The 15672-nt window shown below is 38.2% G+C and overlaps 2 protein-coding genes across 2 annotated transcripts; one reads left to right on the forward strand and one right to left on the reverse strand.

The window, feature by feature from the left end:
• Nucleotides 1–973: 973 nt before the first annotated feature.
• On the reverse strand, nt 974–10315 carry LOC140168045 (uncharacterized). The gene is made up of 4 exons (XM_072191351.1): nt 9720–10315; nt 4570–4715; nt 2975–3419; nt 974–2046 (listed from the first exon to the last, which is right to left on the reverse strand). The coding sequence occupies exons 1-4, from the start codon at nt 9934–9936 to the stop codon at nt 1895–1897; spliced, it is 960 nt and encodes a 319-aa protein (XP_072047452.1). The 5' UTR covers nt 9937–10315; the 3' UTR covers nt 974–1894.
• Nucleotides 10316–10421: 106 nt separating this feature from the next.
• LOC140168046 (uncharacterized) lies at nt 10422–15611 on the forward strand. The gene is made up of 5 exons (XM_072191352.1): nt 10422–10750; nt 11522–11715; nt 12234–12385; nt 12971–13253; nt 15458–15611. Exons 1-5 carry the CDS (start codon nt 10605–10607, stop codon nt 15601–15603), a joined length of 921 nt encoding a protein of 306 aa, XP_072047453.1. The 5' UTR covers nt 10422–10604; the 3' UTR covers nt 15604–15611.
• The last annotated feature ends 61 nt before the right edge of the window (nt 15612–15672 follow it).

Consider the following 15672-nt stretch of genomic DNA (forward strand, 5'->3'; position numbering starts at 1 on the left):
TCCTGTTTCCATCTTTTTCCTGTATTTATTACGTCCTCTCATAGCGTGTCTGCGGACGTGTTCACCCGTTATCATAATCCTATGACCCGTCCATGTACCTTTTTGACTTTTATTTTTCATTCTTTCCGTATTATCATGTCCACTGGTATCTGGCTCGCAAGTCACGTGGCTCTGCACCGTTTACGCACGCATTGGCGTAATGCGCATTACGCACGCGGCACCGATGCGCTGCCGGCCAGCTGCAGTGACGCATAGGCTGGCAACCGATTTTCATAACAAAAACCCTGTTTTTACCCATATTTTCACTGTTTTTGCAGCCAATTCTTGATCGTTTGCAACCAAATTTTCGCATTACCGTCTCGGTATATATGCCTCAATGTCCCCTATGAATTTGGCGACATTTGGATCGAAACTGACGGAGCCTTTAACTTTCATACCCGCATACACCCACACAACATTAGCCTATTTATAGTAAGATTTAATGTTGGGTTATATAAAAGTCAAGAAAACAATTTAAAATGTTTTGTATGAAAACATGCTACAAAAATATTTTTTAAATGTTTTCAAAATGTTACTGTAAAATATCTTTTCCCAAATATTTTGTCAACACTTAAGGGGGTACTACACCCCTATGATAAATTCGTGACTATTTTTGCATTTTTCTCAAAAATAATAACACACTGGTAACAAAAAAGTTATGTATATTATTGGGGCAAGGAATCCAATTACTACACTGAAATTTCAGTGACTCAAGACAAGCGGTTCAGTATATATGATAGAAAATGAGGTACATTCTAGCAGTACCTCTTTTCTTATCATAAATAACGAACCATGTGTCGTGGGTCACTGAAATTACAGTGTAATAATTGGACTCATTGCCCCTATAATATACATAACTTTTGTTACCACTGTGTTATTAGTTTTTGAGAAAAATGCAAAAATAGACACAAGTTTATTGAGGGGTGTAGTACCCCCTTAAATAATATTATGTTAGAATATTTGCAGTAAGTTATAACAAAAGGTTTTCGAATGTTATGAAAATGTTTTATACCCTTTATATAACCCGATATTTAAACGTTCTCTAGCAACCTTTCTAACCTTTTGCGAATGATGTCGAAAATGTTTTGTGTTTGCTGGGTTAGGCCTACTATGGGACAGTGGTCACACTTGTCAGTGGCGTAGCAAGGGGTTGTAGCGCCGGGGAAAATAGAATGACACCCCCACCCCAATTGCCCACAAAAATCTGTACAAATACTATTAATTTGGTTATAATTAAGTTGATTTTCAGTCTTAAAATGGTCTTTCAACTGACCTTAGATACAGATAAAGCATCATACACGATCAAGAGAAATGAGTCGGATGTCGCTAATATTGATTTTGAGATATTGGCAAAGAAAGTGTTAAAATTCTTTTGTTTTATATTGTTTTCAGCGATTGATAAATTGATGTAACTCAAAGAAAAGTCGTATCAACACGGGGTTTTCAGTTTCTGAAAGCTCTAAATGTCCTCTTTAGAAACATGCGTAAAAATCATTTTTGACCAGGGCCGACATGTGACTCATTCCCCTTGATCATGTCACAAATATATTATTTCTGTGGTCGTGGCAGAGTATCAAAGGGGAAGATGCCCCTGTTATGAAAGTGAACATTAGAAACAAATTCCACTGAAAATGCCCTAAAATTGTCCCCAACTGTATACATGGGGCACTAGAATTTGTAACTGGACCCATCCATATGCCAATTTTCCAAGATATTTGGACCTGTCATTATATCAACAGTCAACATGATTTTTGGCCATGCATATTTAATGTAAATTGTCAAAGATTTAACAACTTTTCCCCAAAACACATTCTCTAATTGATTTCAGTCATTCAATATACATTGTTAGACATTTTTAATACACATATTTATTTGTGTGTCCAAAATGTTCTGTATGAGTTGACCTATGACCCAACTCTCCTGATGGTAGGTTTGGTATGGGAAGGTTAACTCCGGTGTATTGAGGAAGATTGCGATAGTTGTGAACATCTCTGATACCAGGATACACTGTAAAAAACAACACAAAGAATGAAACAAGTTACTTCATCAATTTCACTAAACATGGACACAGAATGCTTTAAAATCCTAAAAAATTTCAAAACTTATTTATAACAAGTTTCGGATGTGTGTGTGGGGAGGGGATCATGAACGCCTTTTTTTATCAAAAAGTTCTTTTTGAATTTGGCAAGAAAAAAAAAATCAAAATTGACTTTTGATGGCTGGAATCAGATGAAAAGGTATGATTTCAATTGACTTTTGCTGCAAAATGGTGCAAAGACATTTCCGAAAACAAAGGTGATGGTCATTGAAAAATTGGGTGTTTTTTTGAGAAAACAATTTCTAGGTACTTCTTTTGATATGAAAACATAAAAAATGGGGTTAATTATTTATAAGGTCTCTCAATGAGTGATAATCTAAAGTATGTCCAGAATCATTTAAACAAATAAAACTTAACTTTTGGTGTTGTTGGACTCATTGGATGAGATAGATCAAAACAAAAGGTGAGTCAGTGACATGCCACCACCACCTAGCCGCAGTTTGTGGCCCTCATCAGTGGCGTAGCGTGGGTTATCATATGGGGGGCACCGACCATGATTGGGGGGGGCACAAGCCATTTTTGACCATTTTCCTTGGGATTTTCTCAATTTTGCAATCAATGATGGGCATGTGCCCCCCGTGCCCCTATGACGCTACACCACTGGCCCTCATTGACTTATCGTGTGTGTAGTGCGAGCATCCAAGTGCGTAGCATTCAACCAAAGCGTGCAACCTCTCTAGATATTAAACTTTAGCAACAGAGCCCCTACCAGACAGGATAGTAAACTTTAGCAACAGAGCCCCTACCAGACAAACCACCATGACCACCCATTTTCAGTGAGGTGCATCACATTATGAGCCAAATAATATTAGGCACATATCTTCTAGCACAACTTACCTAGCGGAGGCCTTGTGTTTTCCAGTACCCTAGGTGGTACTTCTGTATGCTTAGGCCAAGAATCTGAATGCGGTTGCTTTCCTGCTGTCTGTACATCATGTATGTGCTCAAACACCCCAGGTTTGCTTGGATTTTGACAATCACCCCCATCTCTTGTGATAGAATCTCCCAAAGCAGGTGGTGCTGATGTTGGGGCCTGTGATCTGCTTGTGGCCATTCCATTCAGTGTAGGGGTGTTTCTGGGTGTTTGCAAACCACCTGTTTGCTTCATACTACCACCCCAACTAGCTCCGGTCATTGGTGGGTTTGTAGCAGATTGGGCAAAGTTCACTCTAGCAGAGTGGGGAACAGAACCCTTTGAGGGAGTCATTCTTCCTTGTACTTCAGCTTCAATATGTTGTGTGTCTGATCTAAACAATCTATTTGTATAGAAAGTATTGAGAGCCTAAAAAAGAAAGAAAGAAACTAATTACCGGTAATTATGATTCTGCAAACCTGGTACCATCACTCTCTAAACTGTATGTTAGATACACATGAAGAGTTCATGCAAAAGCTGATACACGCCATGTTTTGAGTTAAGGCCACCAACATCTGCCCTTTAAATGCTACCTTTTGATTGTGAAAATAGGCGGACATTTGAAGGCTCAAAAATGTTTGATTTCACAATAAAAAGGGGTGTTTTACAGTGTACAAAAAAGCAAAAAGGGGGCATTTTTTATTATGGAGAAAGCCCATATTTCACCTCTCCCCTACCTGGGACACATGCATAGAGTTTGATAAAGTAGGTTTTCATTTTGAAATTAGATTTTCTGGTATGTTCTCAAACTTTAAAGGGACCAAATTTATGCATATTTTCTGGACTTTTGCAATAATTTTCAAAATTACCAGGTAAGGTAAATTTACCAAATTCTGGAAATTTTTGCAAAAAAGTTCCCTTCTCTTTTTTGAAACTTTCACCCTGAATCAGGTCACTCACACATAAAAGTGGTACCCACCCCATGTGTCATGTGTCCGATAACCTCTGAGATGTATCCTAAATGCTACAAAGCATGCTATCAATTTTGTACCCCTATAAAATGGTGTGATATGAGCTGATTTATGTAAAACCTACCCTAAACATGCTAAACAGCATAGCAAAAAGCTTTTTCAAATTTAAAACTAAATAGTTGCAGAAAAAGATGAAACATGAAAATTACACTAAAATTATACATATCATTGCTTTTGCCAATTTTACTGTTTTTTTTATACTTCCAAGTCACCAAGCAAAATAACCAACCCTAAACGTCTAGGCTCCTCAAAAGCACATCAACACGGCCTATATGATGAAAACGGCACCCTTTTCTACGCTTGTTATGGACGCAGGTGCGTAACAAGTGACTTTGTGAGTGGCCCTCAGACCCAAACATGATTACATAATGAAAAACAATCAGTTTTATTGCCACGTGACCAGCCCAGCGGGCCAGTTACCTGATGGAAATCTGGTGGTTCCAGACGCAACGTCGCAATAGTTACAAAAAGTAAGTTCCAGTATTAGATTTAATTCCAAAACTCAGTTTTAATTAATCTTCAAAAATAACAATACATTTTGTACTCACCTCTAATACAGGTTGAATATCTTTGAGATGTTGTTCATTATGTGTTTGAATATATTCTGGCCCATTGAGCTGAGCACTGCGTTGACTACATGTTCTCTTGATCTCCTGTATAATGGCCTTGCCTTTAGAAACTTCTGCTGTCAAATCTGAACCAAAGAAAAAAAAAAGGCATATACTAAGGGGCTGTGCAAAAATGTAAAGTTTTGCGTTAGAGAATATTTCGAACAACCCTTAACCATCCCAGCCTTAAGATCCATTCATACTACTACCGCATTTGCGATGCGTTGCTTTGTGATGCGGTGCTGCACTGCATCATACTGCAAACTATTGCTATTGCATTGCGATATCGCAATAAAGTAAAATACATTTTAACTTGGAAATGTGATGAGTTGCGTTGAGTTGCTGCAAAATTAATCAATATATCAGCATCGCAAAGCAACACATCACAAATGCAGTGGTAGTATGAACGGACCTTTAACCAACGACCCCTGGCCAACGACTTCCTGGTTAAACAAGGGCAGGCCATCATTTAAATTTAGACATAAATGTGTAACCTTGTGTGTCTTATGTTATGGTCATGCGAAGTTAAAATAAATAATATAACATACGAGTGGATATTCATACGTAGTGGTAGATAAAATGATTAAAGAGTTTAACTTCAACACTACACTATTTTTCGCTCACCTGGAACATGATACTCTCTACCCGGAAGGTTTTTCTCTACTCAAAGGGAGACTTGACTTCTCTGAGGAAAGATCTTGCTGAATTTGGTGAAAACTTCATCCTTCAAGCTGAACATTTTACTATCCAGGAAAATTGGGATGAGATAAAAAACAAAATTTTCTCTCTGATGGAAGATTACATTCCTACCAAGAATGCTACTACCAGACATAACCTGCCCTGGTATAATGCCAGGCTGCGTCGCATGAATAGGAAGCTTCAAAGACTCTACAACAAACAACGTAAATCGCAATATGAGAATGATAAACAAGCTTTTAAATTATACCGCACTACCTACAAGAAAGAGCTTCGCCATGCAGAGGCTGCTTACATCAACAATTCCATGACTGAAAACTACCACCAAAACACTAAAAAATTTTGGAAGATCATCAAATCCAAGAGGACTGACAACACAGGGATTCCACCACTTAACTGTAATAACATCACCATAAATGATAGCCAAGAGAAAGCTGAGATTTTCAACAAATACTTCCATTCTGTGTTTACAAGCGAGGATTTGGAAAACATCCCCACTATGAAGGGAGAATCTACTCCTGACATCGTGCCGTTAGATATCTCTGTAGAGGGTGTCAAAAGAGCTGATTCGGAAACTGGAAGTTAACAAATCTTCTGGCCCAGACCAGATTCCTGCTAGATTACTCAAGGAATGCGCTGAGGAGTTGGCTCCCATTTTGGCAGTCTTCTTTACTCGTAGTCTCCAGACAGGAAACCTCCCATCGGATTGGTTGATGTCTCACATCTCACCCATTCATAAGAAAGGCAACAAAAGTTCTCCAAACAACTATAGACCCATAGCACTCACTTCAATTTGCTGCAAACTCATGGAGCATATCCTTGCTAGCCACATTATGGACCATTTAGATCATTTCAACATTCTCCACAACTCTCAACATGGTTTTCGGAAGAGGAGAGGATGCGACACACAGTTAGTCTTGACCACCAATGACTTGACTTCATCCCTGGATAAAAACAAACAGGTAGATGCTGTCCTCCTCGACTTCTCCAAAGCTTTTGATAGAGTCTCCCACACTCGTCTTTTGTTGAAACTGAAGCATTATGGTATCACTGGTGACATACTTGGTTGGTTGGAAACGTTTCTCACTCAGCGTAAACAACGCGTCATCTTAGACGGCAAGCTGTCTTCAACTTTGGATGTATCGTCCAGCGTACCACAAGGTACTGTGATAGGGCCGTTATGTTTTCTTGTCTATATAAATGACATGCCGGACTGCGTTTCCATGGGCACTAAAGCCAGCTTATTTGCCGATGATGCCCTCGTCTACAGGGAATTGAACAGCAGTGAGGACTCCATCCAGTTTCAGAAAGACCTAGATGCCCTAACAAAATGGGGCCACTCTTGGCAGATGACCTTTAACACCGAGAAATGTTATACCATGCACTTCACAAACAAAATTTCTCCTGTTACAACACCATACAAACTTTGTGGTAACACACTTAGTATAGTTGACTCACATCCATATTTAGGCATTCAATTTAATTCTGACATGAAATGGAGCAATCATATTAATAATGTCACAAACAGCTGCAAAAGGGTGATTGGGATTGGCCGCAGGAATTTCAAATCCTGCTCATGTGATATTAAATCTAAATTGTACCTCTCCCTGGTACAACCAAAATTAGAGTACGGCTCTGCCGCATGGCACCCCAAGGGCGGATCCAGGACTGCTTACCCCCGGGGTGCTTTAAAAAAATAGTAAATGTAAAAATGCGCTGAAGCGCAGCATCGCGCGTCGCTTATGCGATGCAGAGGTGTCTGAGGGGGATGTGCCCCCTCAGAAGTAAGAAACTTTTGCAAAATGAAGACCTAATTGAAGCGGTTTGGTGGAACATTTTGTCACTATTAGTGTGTAAAATTTGAGTTTGAAAAAGCCGAAAATTTGTGAAATGAGGGGGCGTGAGCCTTTTCGTGGACAAGTTTTTCTTATAATTGTTGTAGGCCTATGAATTGTTTTAACGCACCTGTTTATGCACTACGCAGGGGGTGTCTGAGGGGGATGTGCCCCCTCAGAAGTAAGAAACTTGTGCAAAATGAAGACCTAATTGAAGCGATTTGGTGGACCATTTTGCACTATTAGTGTGTAAAATTTTAGTATGAAAAAGCCGAAAATTTGTGAAATAACGGGGAGTGAGCCTTTTCGTGGACAAGTTTTCCCTGTAATTGTTGTATGCCTATGAATTGTTTTAAACATAAATTGGCAAATGTTGAAAGAAGAAGCTAAAATGGCTACTTGTTTGCACTACGCAGGGGGGTCAGAAGTAAGAAACTTTTGCAAAATGAAGACCTAATTGAAGCGATTTGGTGGACCATTTTGTAGCTAGTGTAAAATTTTAGTTTGAAAAAAAAAACACGAAAATTTATGAAATGACGGCTCGTCCATGAAGCCTTTCGTTGACTAGTTGTCCCTATTATTGTCATCTAGTGACTTTGGTGACAAAATGTAATAGGCCCTGCATATCGGCGGGCCTGCGGTAATTTTCACAAGCTTTTGGTATACGAGGACCCAAAATAATTGCAGACCTATATTATAGGGCACGGTTGTTTGATGGGATCATTTATTAATTTTTCAAACAAAACATCACGTACAACCACATTTTAGGCCTAAACAGCTAAAAGTGATATCATGCTAGTGTATTCAGATGCTTTTGAGTCATTCTCAACTTTAATTTCCACTCTTTTACCAAAATATTCACTTTCATAGTATTTTTTAAAGCTTTTTCGGATATAAAATGTACCTATTAATGACAAAATTGGTGGCGCTATTTAATTACTTGAAATTACCCTTTCAAGCTTTTAATACAAATATTTTTTTTTATTGTTTGATAAAATATGTTGATAAAATGTCCTTGTTGCTTGTTTCACCTATTCCAACTGTTTAAATGGCAGTATTAATCACCAAACCCTTGCAAATAAAGAAATATGATTTATGATAAATAGCGCCATCTATAGTTTGCATTTAGTTAATAATGAAGCCAATTATATATACATCAAACAACCGTGAGGGCCTATACTTCCGATCGACCCGACTGTGCGGTTTTTTTGGCATGGATCTATACTCAATTACGTGCAATTTAACCTTTTCTCTCCTCCTTTTCGCCCTTTTCCCTTTTCTTTTTCTCCTTTTTGTTATTATCTCTTTTTCCCCTTTCTCTTTTCTTCTCTCATTTCCTCTTTTTTTGTGGGAGGTGGGCCCGCTCCCCCTAAACCGCGCTTTCTGTAAAGTTAGGGGCCTTTCGCGCGATTTGGTGCATACTTTTTCCTTCTTTTCTTTCTTTCTTTCTCTCTTTCTTCCTTTTCTCTCTGTCTCTCTCTCATTTTTTTTGCGATTCATACCCCGGGGTGCTGCAGCCACCAAAGCACCCCCCCTGGATCCGCGCTTACAAAACAAGATTCTCACAGGCTTAATATGATCCAACGGTCTGCGGCTAGAATGTGTATGAATGACTATTCAAGGGAGTCAAGCGTCACTGAAATGCTGAATGATTTGAAGTGGACCAGCCTTGAGAATAGGCGCATTATCACGCGGCTCATCCTGATGTTTAAGATTTCACATAATCTAGTTGATATTGACTGGAAAGACCACCTCACCAAACCCCAACGTTTACTTAAAAATACCCATGCTCTGTCCTATCAACGACAACAATCCAGAACTCGCATCCGGGAACTAAGTTTCTTCCCATGGACAACCAAGGCCTGGAATGACTTGCCCCATGGCATATTGGATTCAACTAAACTCACAAGCTTCAAGACAAAACTTGTCAAACTCCTGGACTCAAATTTCATAGCCCTCAACAAACCCAGTCACTCCAACAATTAGGTCATTTATAGGTCAAACCCTCTGATGTGATGTAGGCTTGTCCTGCTTAATCGGAGTACAGCATCCAGATCCAGATCCAGATACCATCACAGCATCACCATCTGCTGAAGACGCTAGTCGAACTAGTGAAAACGTTCCAGGTGAGCGAAAAATAGTGTAGTGTTGTGTTGAAGTTAAACTCTTTAATCAAATAATATAGCTTAAAGGGGCATTTCGTGATCCACAGCCTCATCCCCCACTTTTCTCAAAAAAGTTGAGATTTTTATATCACTGGAATACTCTGGCTACATAATGTTTATGTACAAAATATTTCTTGCAGATTAATTCGTTTAGCAAAGATATCGTGAAATTTGAATTTCGTTCTGGTGCACCAGAACGAAATTACAACGTATTGTCTATGGAGCAGTGTAATACACATAATCATGCATAACTCGCAAACGCAAAATCGGAATCAACTGAAATTTTGGGAATATGCTTTTTCGTGGATATGTACTGAAAATGTCATAAAAAGAGGATGCTAGGATCACGAAATACTCCTTTAATATAACGTTTAGCTTTTTAGGTCAAACTTACATCTAACCAGTGGTCCGTCCACATAATACTCTGTATTTGAGTCGATTTCAGGCATGAGATTCATTACTATCGTGCCTAATTCCTGCAATGCACCACCTAGCGCTTCGTTCACAAGGGCCCCTTGACGAAACAAGCAGTCCAGTCCTTGCAAAACGCTGGTACAACTATTCCGAAATTCAGCTCTTGTGAGCGGCGTAGCTGGATTTGCTGAAGTCATCGCCGATCTTTATATTCTTCAGCAACTTATGGTACAATTCTTCACTAAAATGCGTTTCCTATTTTGCAAAAAACGTGAGTTTATTAATCACAAAAGCACGAGCCTAGCTACTCATGTCGTCCAAATTGCTGTGATTGTTTACATGCTGCCTAGTGCCGGTTTGGGCATGCGCATCAAGTTTACAAATCGACTTGCCGATATTTTGTCTCATCGATAAACTTTTTCTTTTCTTTTTAAAATCATCAAATATCACGGCTGCATGCTAAAATTCATAGCGATTAATCTAAACAAATAGATACTGACATTCAAAGCTCAAATTTAATAAAATAAGCTTGAAATGTGCCACAACAAAAGTCAACAAAACACGCAAATTATTGGTCTTAATCGATTCATCGGTAAGTTAACGTGACCTTTGCACCAGTACACCTGTTGTGTACGCGAAGTCATAGCAACCAAGCGGCGGTGCCTTTATTCACCTGTCACGTTGCCGGTAGATTGATTTGTTGTTGTCTGTTGATGGGATTTAACGGTGCACTTTTTATTCAGCTACTCAATTGAGAAGAACTTGATCGTTTACCGCATACACAGTTATATTTATGAGATTATAATAGAAAAATCGGGAAGTAAGAACTTCTTTATAAATTCGAGTTAATTCTGCAACGTAAAAAATGTCCTATCCGTGGTCGGAGAACGCTGCAATTCCAGCGGTACGAATTCCTGTTGATAAGCCCATTCGTTTGGTGGGAATTAGCCATAGCAATAACAGTGGAAGTTTGGTAGATCATGCCTCGGCTGCTCAGACTATACATCACAGGTAAGGAAGGATCACTAACCCCCAAAAAAAAAAACACCGAAATTTATATGGTTCATCAATGAATCATAAAAATTACGATTTGAGTTTTCAAGTCATATTTTTGTATTTGTCTACTAGTACAGGGATCTATACGGTGATTTTTTTATTGGGTGGATAAAATTCAAATTGAGAAAATACTCTAGGTATGGCTTGTACTATTTGTCTACCAAATACCGGTAACCATCTTCTCTGCAAATAACATTTTATATTAAAACACATCTCTTCAAAAATATGCCACTTGTAGTGGCATATTTTTCTTTTGACATGGGGGTGGAGTTATTGAAGGATATTAATTAATATTTTGTTCTGGGACTGATTATTCGGACGAAGTTAATCCAGCACTTCTTGGCGACTGAATAAGTTTTCAATATAAATGTGTGCGAAAAATTTTGTTATATTGAAGCTAAAATGGTGAAATATTGTGCAAAAGTGTAACAAATTGGCACTTTTTAGGCTAAAATGACCAAATATATGAGGCTAATTTGATCAGAAACCACAGGCATTTAGCTGTGTGTGGGTGTGGGGTTGGGTGATTGTATGGACCACCCCAAATTTTCTCAGCTTACAGCGACTGATTGATAAAGATGAACCATTTATCAAATGGAAATTAATTCTGTTTGTGTCCAAATTTTTTTGTTCATCTATCAAGATTTATTTTATTAATCATTCCCTTTGACGTCTGCCTATCAAGTTTTATTTTAATTTTATTCCTTTTTCTGTTTTCTCATTTAGTATGAGAGTTGTCAGCCAGAATGTTGCAGGCATCTTATCAGACAACCAGTACTACAAGACTCCAGATCTCCAGAAGGAGCTGGAACTCCTGGGTCGGGATGTGCAAGAAATGGCCCGAGATACAGCTTATGAAGAGACAAGAGATACATATCATCATCACTTCTGGAAAGCTGATGTAGAATCTGAAGATAAATGTAAGTAGACTGAAATCTGTTCAAGTAGTCTTTTTGAAATATTTTATTGAACTTGTAATGGTTTAATTTATGTACACAATTATCATGACTGGTCAGAATTAACTTTATAAAGCATGGGTCCAGGGCATAGGTCTGTAAAAGAATAGTAAAATCTTACATTGTAGAAATTAAACTGAAGAGTGGTAGTTCTAAGAAGTATTCAAGTGTAAAACATGAGTTCTTAGACAATTTTTGGTAAATTTTTAAGGTAAATTGTACTTTCTAAATTCATGTCACTGTTTGTAAAAATTAGGCATTTGTCAAATCATTTTGGCATGTTTCATAGATACTTAATGTCTGAGATAATCAGATTATGGCAGGGTTGAGAAGGGGTTGGTCACATGACTGGAAATACACAAAATATTTTTGTCCCGCCTACTGGTTTGGTTGTTTTTGTTTGTTATGCTTGGATGCTTGCTCTCTCATTTCTTTCACCATTGTTATGATAGTTTTATTGTCTTTATATTTTCGCTCCTCAGATCTGATCACCAAGCTTTCTGAGATAGCCTATGCATTGGTAGATTACAAAGGCAACTGTTGTGTTGCAAGCCGTGGACAACACTCATTGGATAGCGCTTACTTGGGAAGAATGTGTAGTAAACATCTCGACGAAATCAGGAATTACAGGAGGGTAAGTTGATCACATCAAAGTCATTTGAAGCCCATAAATTTGGTCCAAAATCCCCTTAACTTCTCGGCCTTAAAACTGTCTCGATTTCATATTGAAGTGTCCACCAGGTGGTGCCTTTAAAGAGGAAGCCCCACCAGAGGCAAAAAAAAAAAAAGGTTCGTCTCAAAGCTTGCGCATTTGTAAAAATTTTGAAAAAATCGCATTTCGCATTTGTTTTCAAACCACTCGTGAGCTTTGAGACAAACCTTTTTTTTTTTTTTTTTTTCATGTTCTTCTGGAGTGAACCAAACCTGGTTATCAAATTGATAATCAGGCAGGTTTGGTTCACCCTAGAAGAACTGCTCTGTGGGGAAGGGCTTCCTCTTTAAGGGCTTTATAGCTACCACCCCCATTTTTTCTGTAAAATCAGCAATACCCCATTTTGGGGGCACATTTCAGGAAATTAATGAGGCAACATAGAGAGCTGATACAATGATGATGATAATTACAGTATTTGGTTGGGTTTGTTTTTTTGATTATAATTTTCAATCATACACTTATACATTCTTTTAAAAAATATTTCCCTCATTTGTTCTTTTCATACAGGAACTAGCCCCTTTTGTAAACCAAGCCAAAACACAATCCAACTCAGTCGCCAAACTAGCAGCTCCATTAGAATCCAGTCTTCCATGGAAACATGGCATGTCACCACTTGATGACCCTGATGTTAGACGAATCCTACCTTATGAATGCACACTCACAACTAGGGAAACTATCAGACCACGTACAGAGCCTCCAGAGGTCAGAGGTCATGTGTCAGGGGTGTTCATTATGCCAAGTGCTAAAGATGTGCCCGATTATTCTGGTAGACCGGGTGCTAGGAATTCAGGTAAGTTATCATCAATAATTTATCAATCAATCAATTCAGGCAAGTTATCAATCAATCAATTTTCCAATCAATACATTGATCCTGGGTTTCCTTAGTTCGCAAGGCAAACTTAAAAAACCGGGCAAAACAGACGTGTCATTTATCGGTATGACATTTTCGTTATTGATGCTGCCTATTTTAAGTTTGCACAGAAGAGGCATCTCAGTTTGAGTGCATCGATTGTCAGTAAATTACACATATACTCACTCTAAATTGTTCATCAAACTAATCCTGTGTTCCTTATGAAAAGAACCATATGCTGCATTGCATGTACAATCACCAAAAAAGATGAAAAACGCATCTAAAAAATTCGGTACGTGCAAGCTTACGGCCCTAAAATCAAAGTCATAAAAACAGCGTAAACAGAGTGACGTCATCGCTTTGCAGTCAGAGCCAATGACGTAGCGCTGACATGTACCACGTGACACCTGATCATGTGATATTTCATATTTACGGGAATAAAAGTTGAACTTGCATTGGAATTGTGTGCTCTGGAAACTTATTTTTTTCTGGATTCATAATGGAGTATTAATTACAATTTCAAACATGAATGTTTAGGTAAGAAGTACAACAACCCGTGTAATTAATATTATGACAAACATGCAGATATTTAAGCTTCTGGAGCCTTGTACTGTTTATTAATTGCTCCATTGAAATTACGTTGCACTCGCTTTCTGCATACAGATCAACCCATACCGTACTAGCAGAGCTAAGTACGGTATGGGTTCCTCGTACTAGGGTTTCCTTATATTGGAAGTCAGTTTGACTGAAATTACCCTGTCATTGCGCATCCTGGACTGCACATATTGTATTGTGGGAAGGAATTTGAGTCAAACTGATTTCCAGTAGAGAAACCCAGGATCAACGTATTCACTTAAGTTATCAATCAATAAATTCATCATTCAATTCAGGCAAGTTATCAATCACTCACTCAATCAATCACTGAACCAACCATCTAATTTCAGTGCTATTAATCTTGTAGTAAACAAGTTATGGATTATAAAATTGTCTAGAACTTCAAATTTTTCATGTAAAGATATACAAATTTTCACCTCAAAGGGAGTCGGTGACATCGGTGCACATTTCATTAGGCGAAATCACAAGTGTTCTCTCAAAGTGCTATCATAGTTTGTACATGCATGCATTCGTTTAAAAATGTTTCATGGACATGTGTGCGAAGTGGCTGCCTCAATGCATGAGCGTCAATCATTTATGAATCACAATTTGAAAGCTCTGTGACCAAAGTTGTTGCCTTTTTTTGCTGGGATCCATTTATTTATTCTTTAAATCTTCCTATGTACATGTATATGCTAATATACATAAGTGTATTTGCTGTAGAAGTAAATGATGTTAAAGAGGAAGCCCCGCCAGAGCAGTTCTTCTGGCGTGAACCAAACCTGCCTGGTTATCAAATTAATCAGTGACAAGGTTTTCTCTGAATTTGACAGGTGCTAATTGATGTTTAAAGCCATATTATAACATTTGCTGTTGAGGACGCCCTCACTGATTTTTTAAAATTCATTTTTTACACGATTATATTGTACTTTATTAAACCAATATACCCTGCAAAAATCAAGACTCTAGGTGCTGTAGTTTTGTCAAAATCCGAGATTTTGAATAAAGCGCCGAACCGCGCGTCTTATTATTACGATGGAATTATTAGTTAACGCATACACGATGTTCATAACACACAGTACATTACACGGCGTATGGGACGGTGATCTACACAACAAAGGGTCGTACCATAACATGACCGAAGGAGTGGTGCGTGATTGGCGACATGTATCTGGCGCTGGTAGTAAATTCCAATTTTCTTTGCTTTACCGTAGTTGTTCGGCTCAAAAATAAAAGGGGATATATCTGACAGTAAAAACTAACATTTTATGTCAAAGAATTGCTAATCTATTTTGTATGATAATGTTATAATATTGCTTTAAATGTTATTGTACCTGTCAAATTCAGAGATAACCTTGTCACTGATTAATTTGATAACCAGGCAGGTTTGGTTCACCCCAGAAGAACTGTACTGGTGGGGCTTCCTCTATAAGGATTAATTACCATAGGGATGAGTTCACACTATTTTTGAATGTATTGCCCTGCACTACATGCCCAGACAATTTGCACAGCTTAATATTGACACCTGCAACTTGTGTTTTCCATTTCAGGAACTAATGCAACATTATCCCCCATGGGACGGTATGGTGGACGACACATCTATGAGACTAATATAAATGATAGAAGGCGCCCTCAAGAGGTAGAGGTTCAAGGTGTATCAAGACGTTATAAGCACATACATGGCTTTTGTGAATAGAACTAGTATAAATGTTAGAAAATGTTATACAATTATTAACTATGCAGCTAGGTTTATTTGAATTACCAA

Source organism: Amphiura filiformis, chromosome 13, assembly GCF_039555335.1.
Source record: "Amphiura filiformis chromosome 13, Afil_fr2py, whole genome shotgun sequence".
NCBI classification, from domain to species: domain Eukaryota; kingdom Metazoa; phylum Echinodermata; class Ophiuroidea; order Amphilepidida; family Amphiuridae; genus Amphiura; species Amphiura filiformis.

Coding starts and splice junctions, on each gene's coding strand:
- LOC140168045 (XM_072191351.1), bottom strand. CDS start 9,936: ATGACTTCAGCAAATCCAGCTACGCCGCTCACAAGAGCTGAATTTCGG. Junction 3,420..4,569: donor ATATTCAACCTGTATTAGAG/GTGAGTACAAAA, acceptor TTTCTTTTTTAG/GCTCTCAATACTTTCTATAC. Junction 2,047..2,974: donor AAACACAAGGCCTCCGCTAG/GTAAGTTGTGCT, acceptor TGTTTTTTACAG/TGTATCCTGGTATCAGAGAT.
- LOC140168046 (XM_072191352.1), top strand. CDS start 10,605: ATGTCCTATCCGTGGTCGGAGAACGCTGCAATTCCAGCGGTACGAATT. Junction 11,716..12,233: donor TGTAGAATCTGAAGATAAAT/GTAAGTAGACTG, acceptor TTCGCTCCTCAG/ATCTGATCACCAAGCTTTCT. Junction 12,386..12,970: donor AAATCAGGAATTACAGGAGG/GTAAGTTGATCA, acceptor CTTTTCATACAG/GAACTAGCCCCTTTTGTAAA.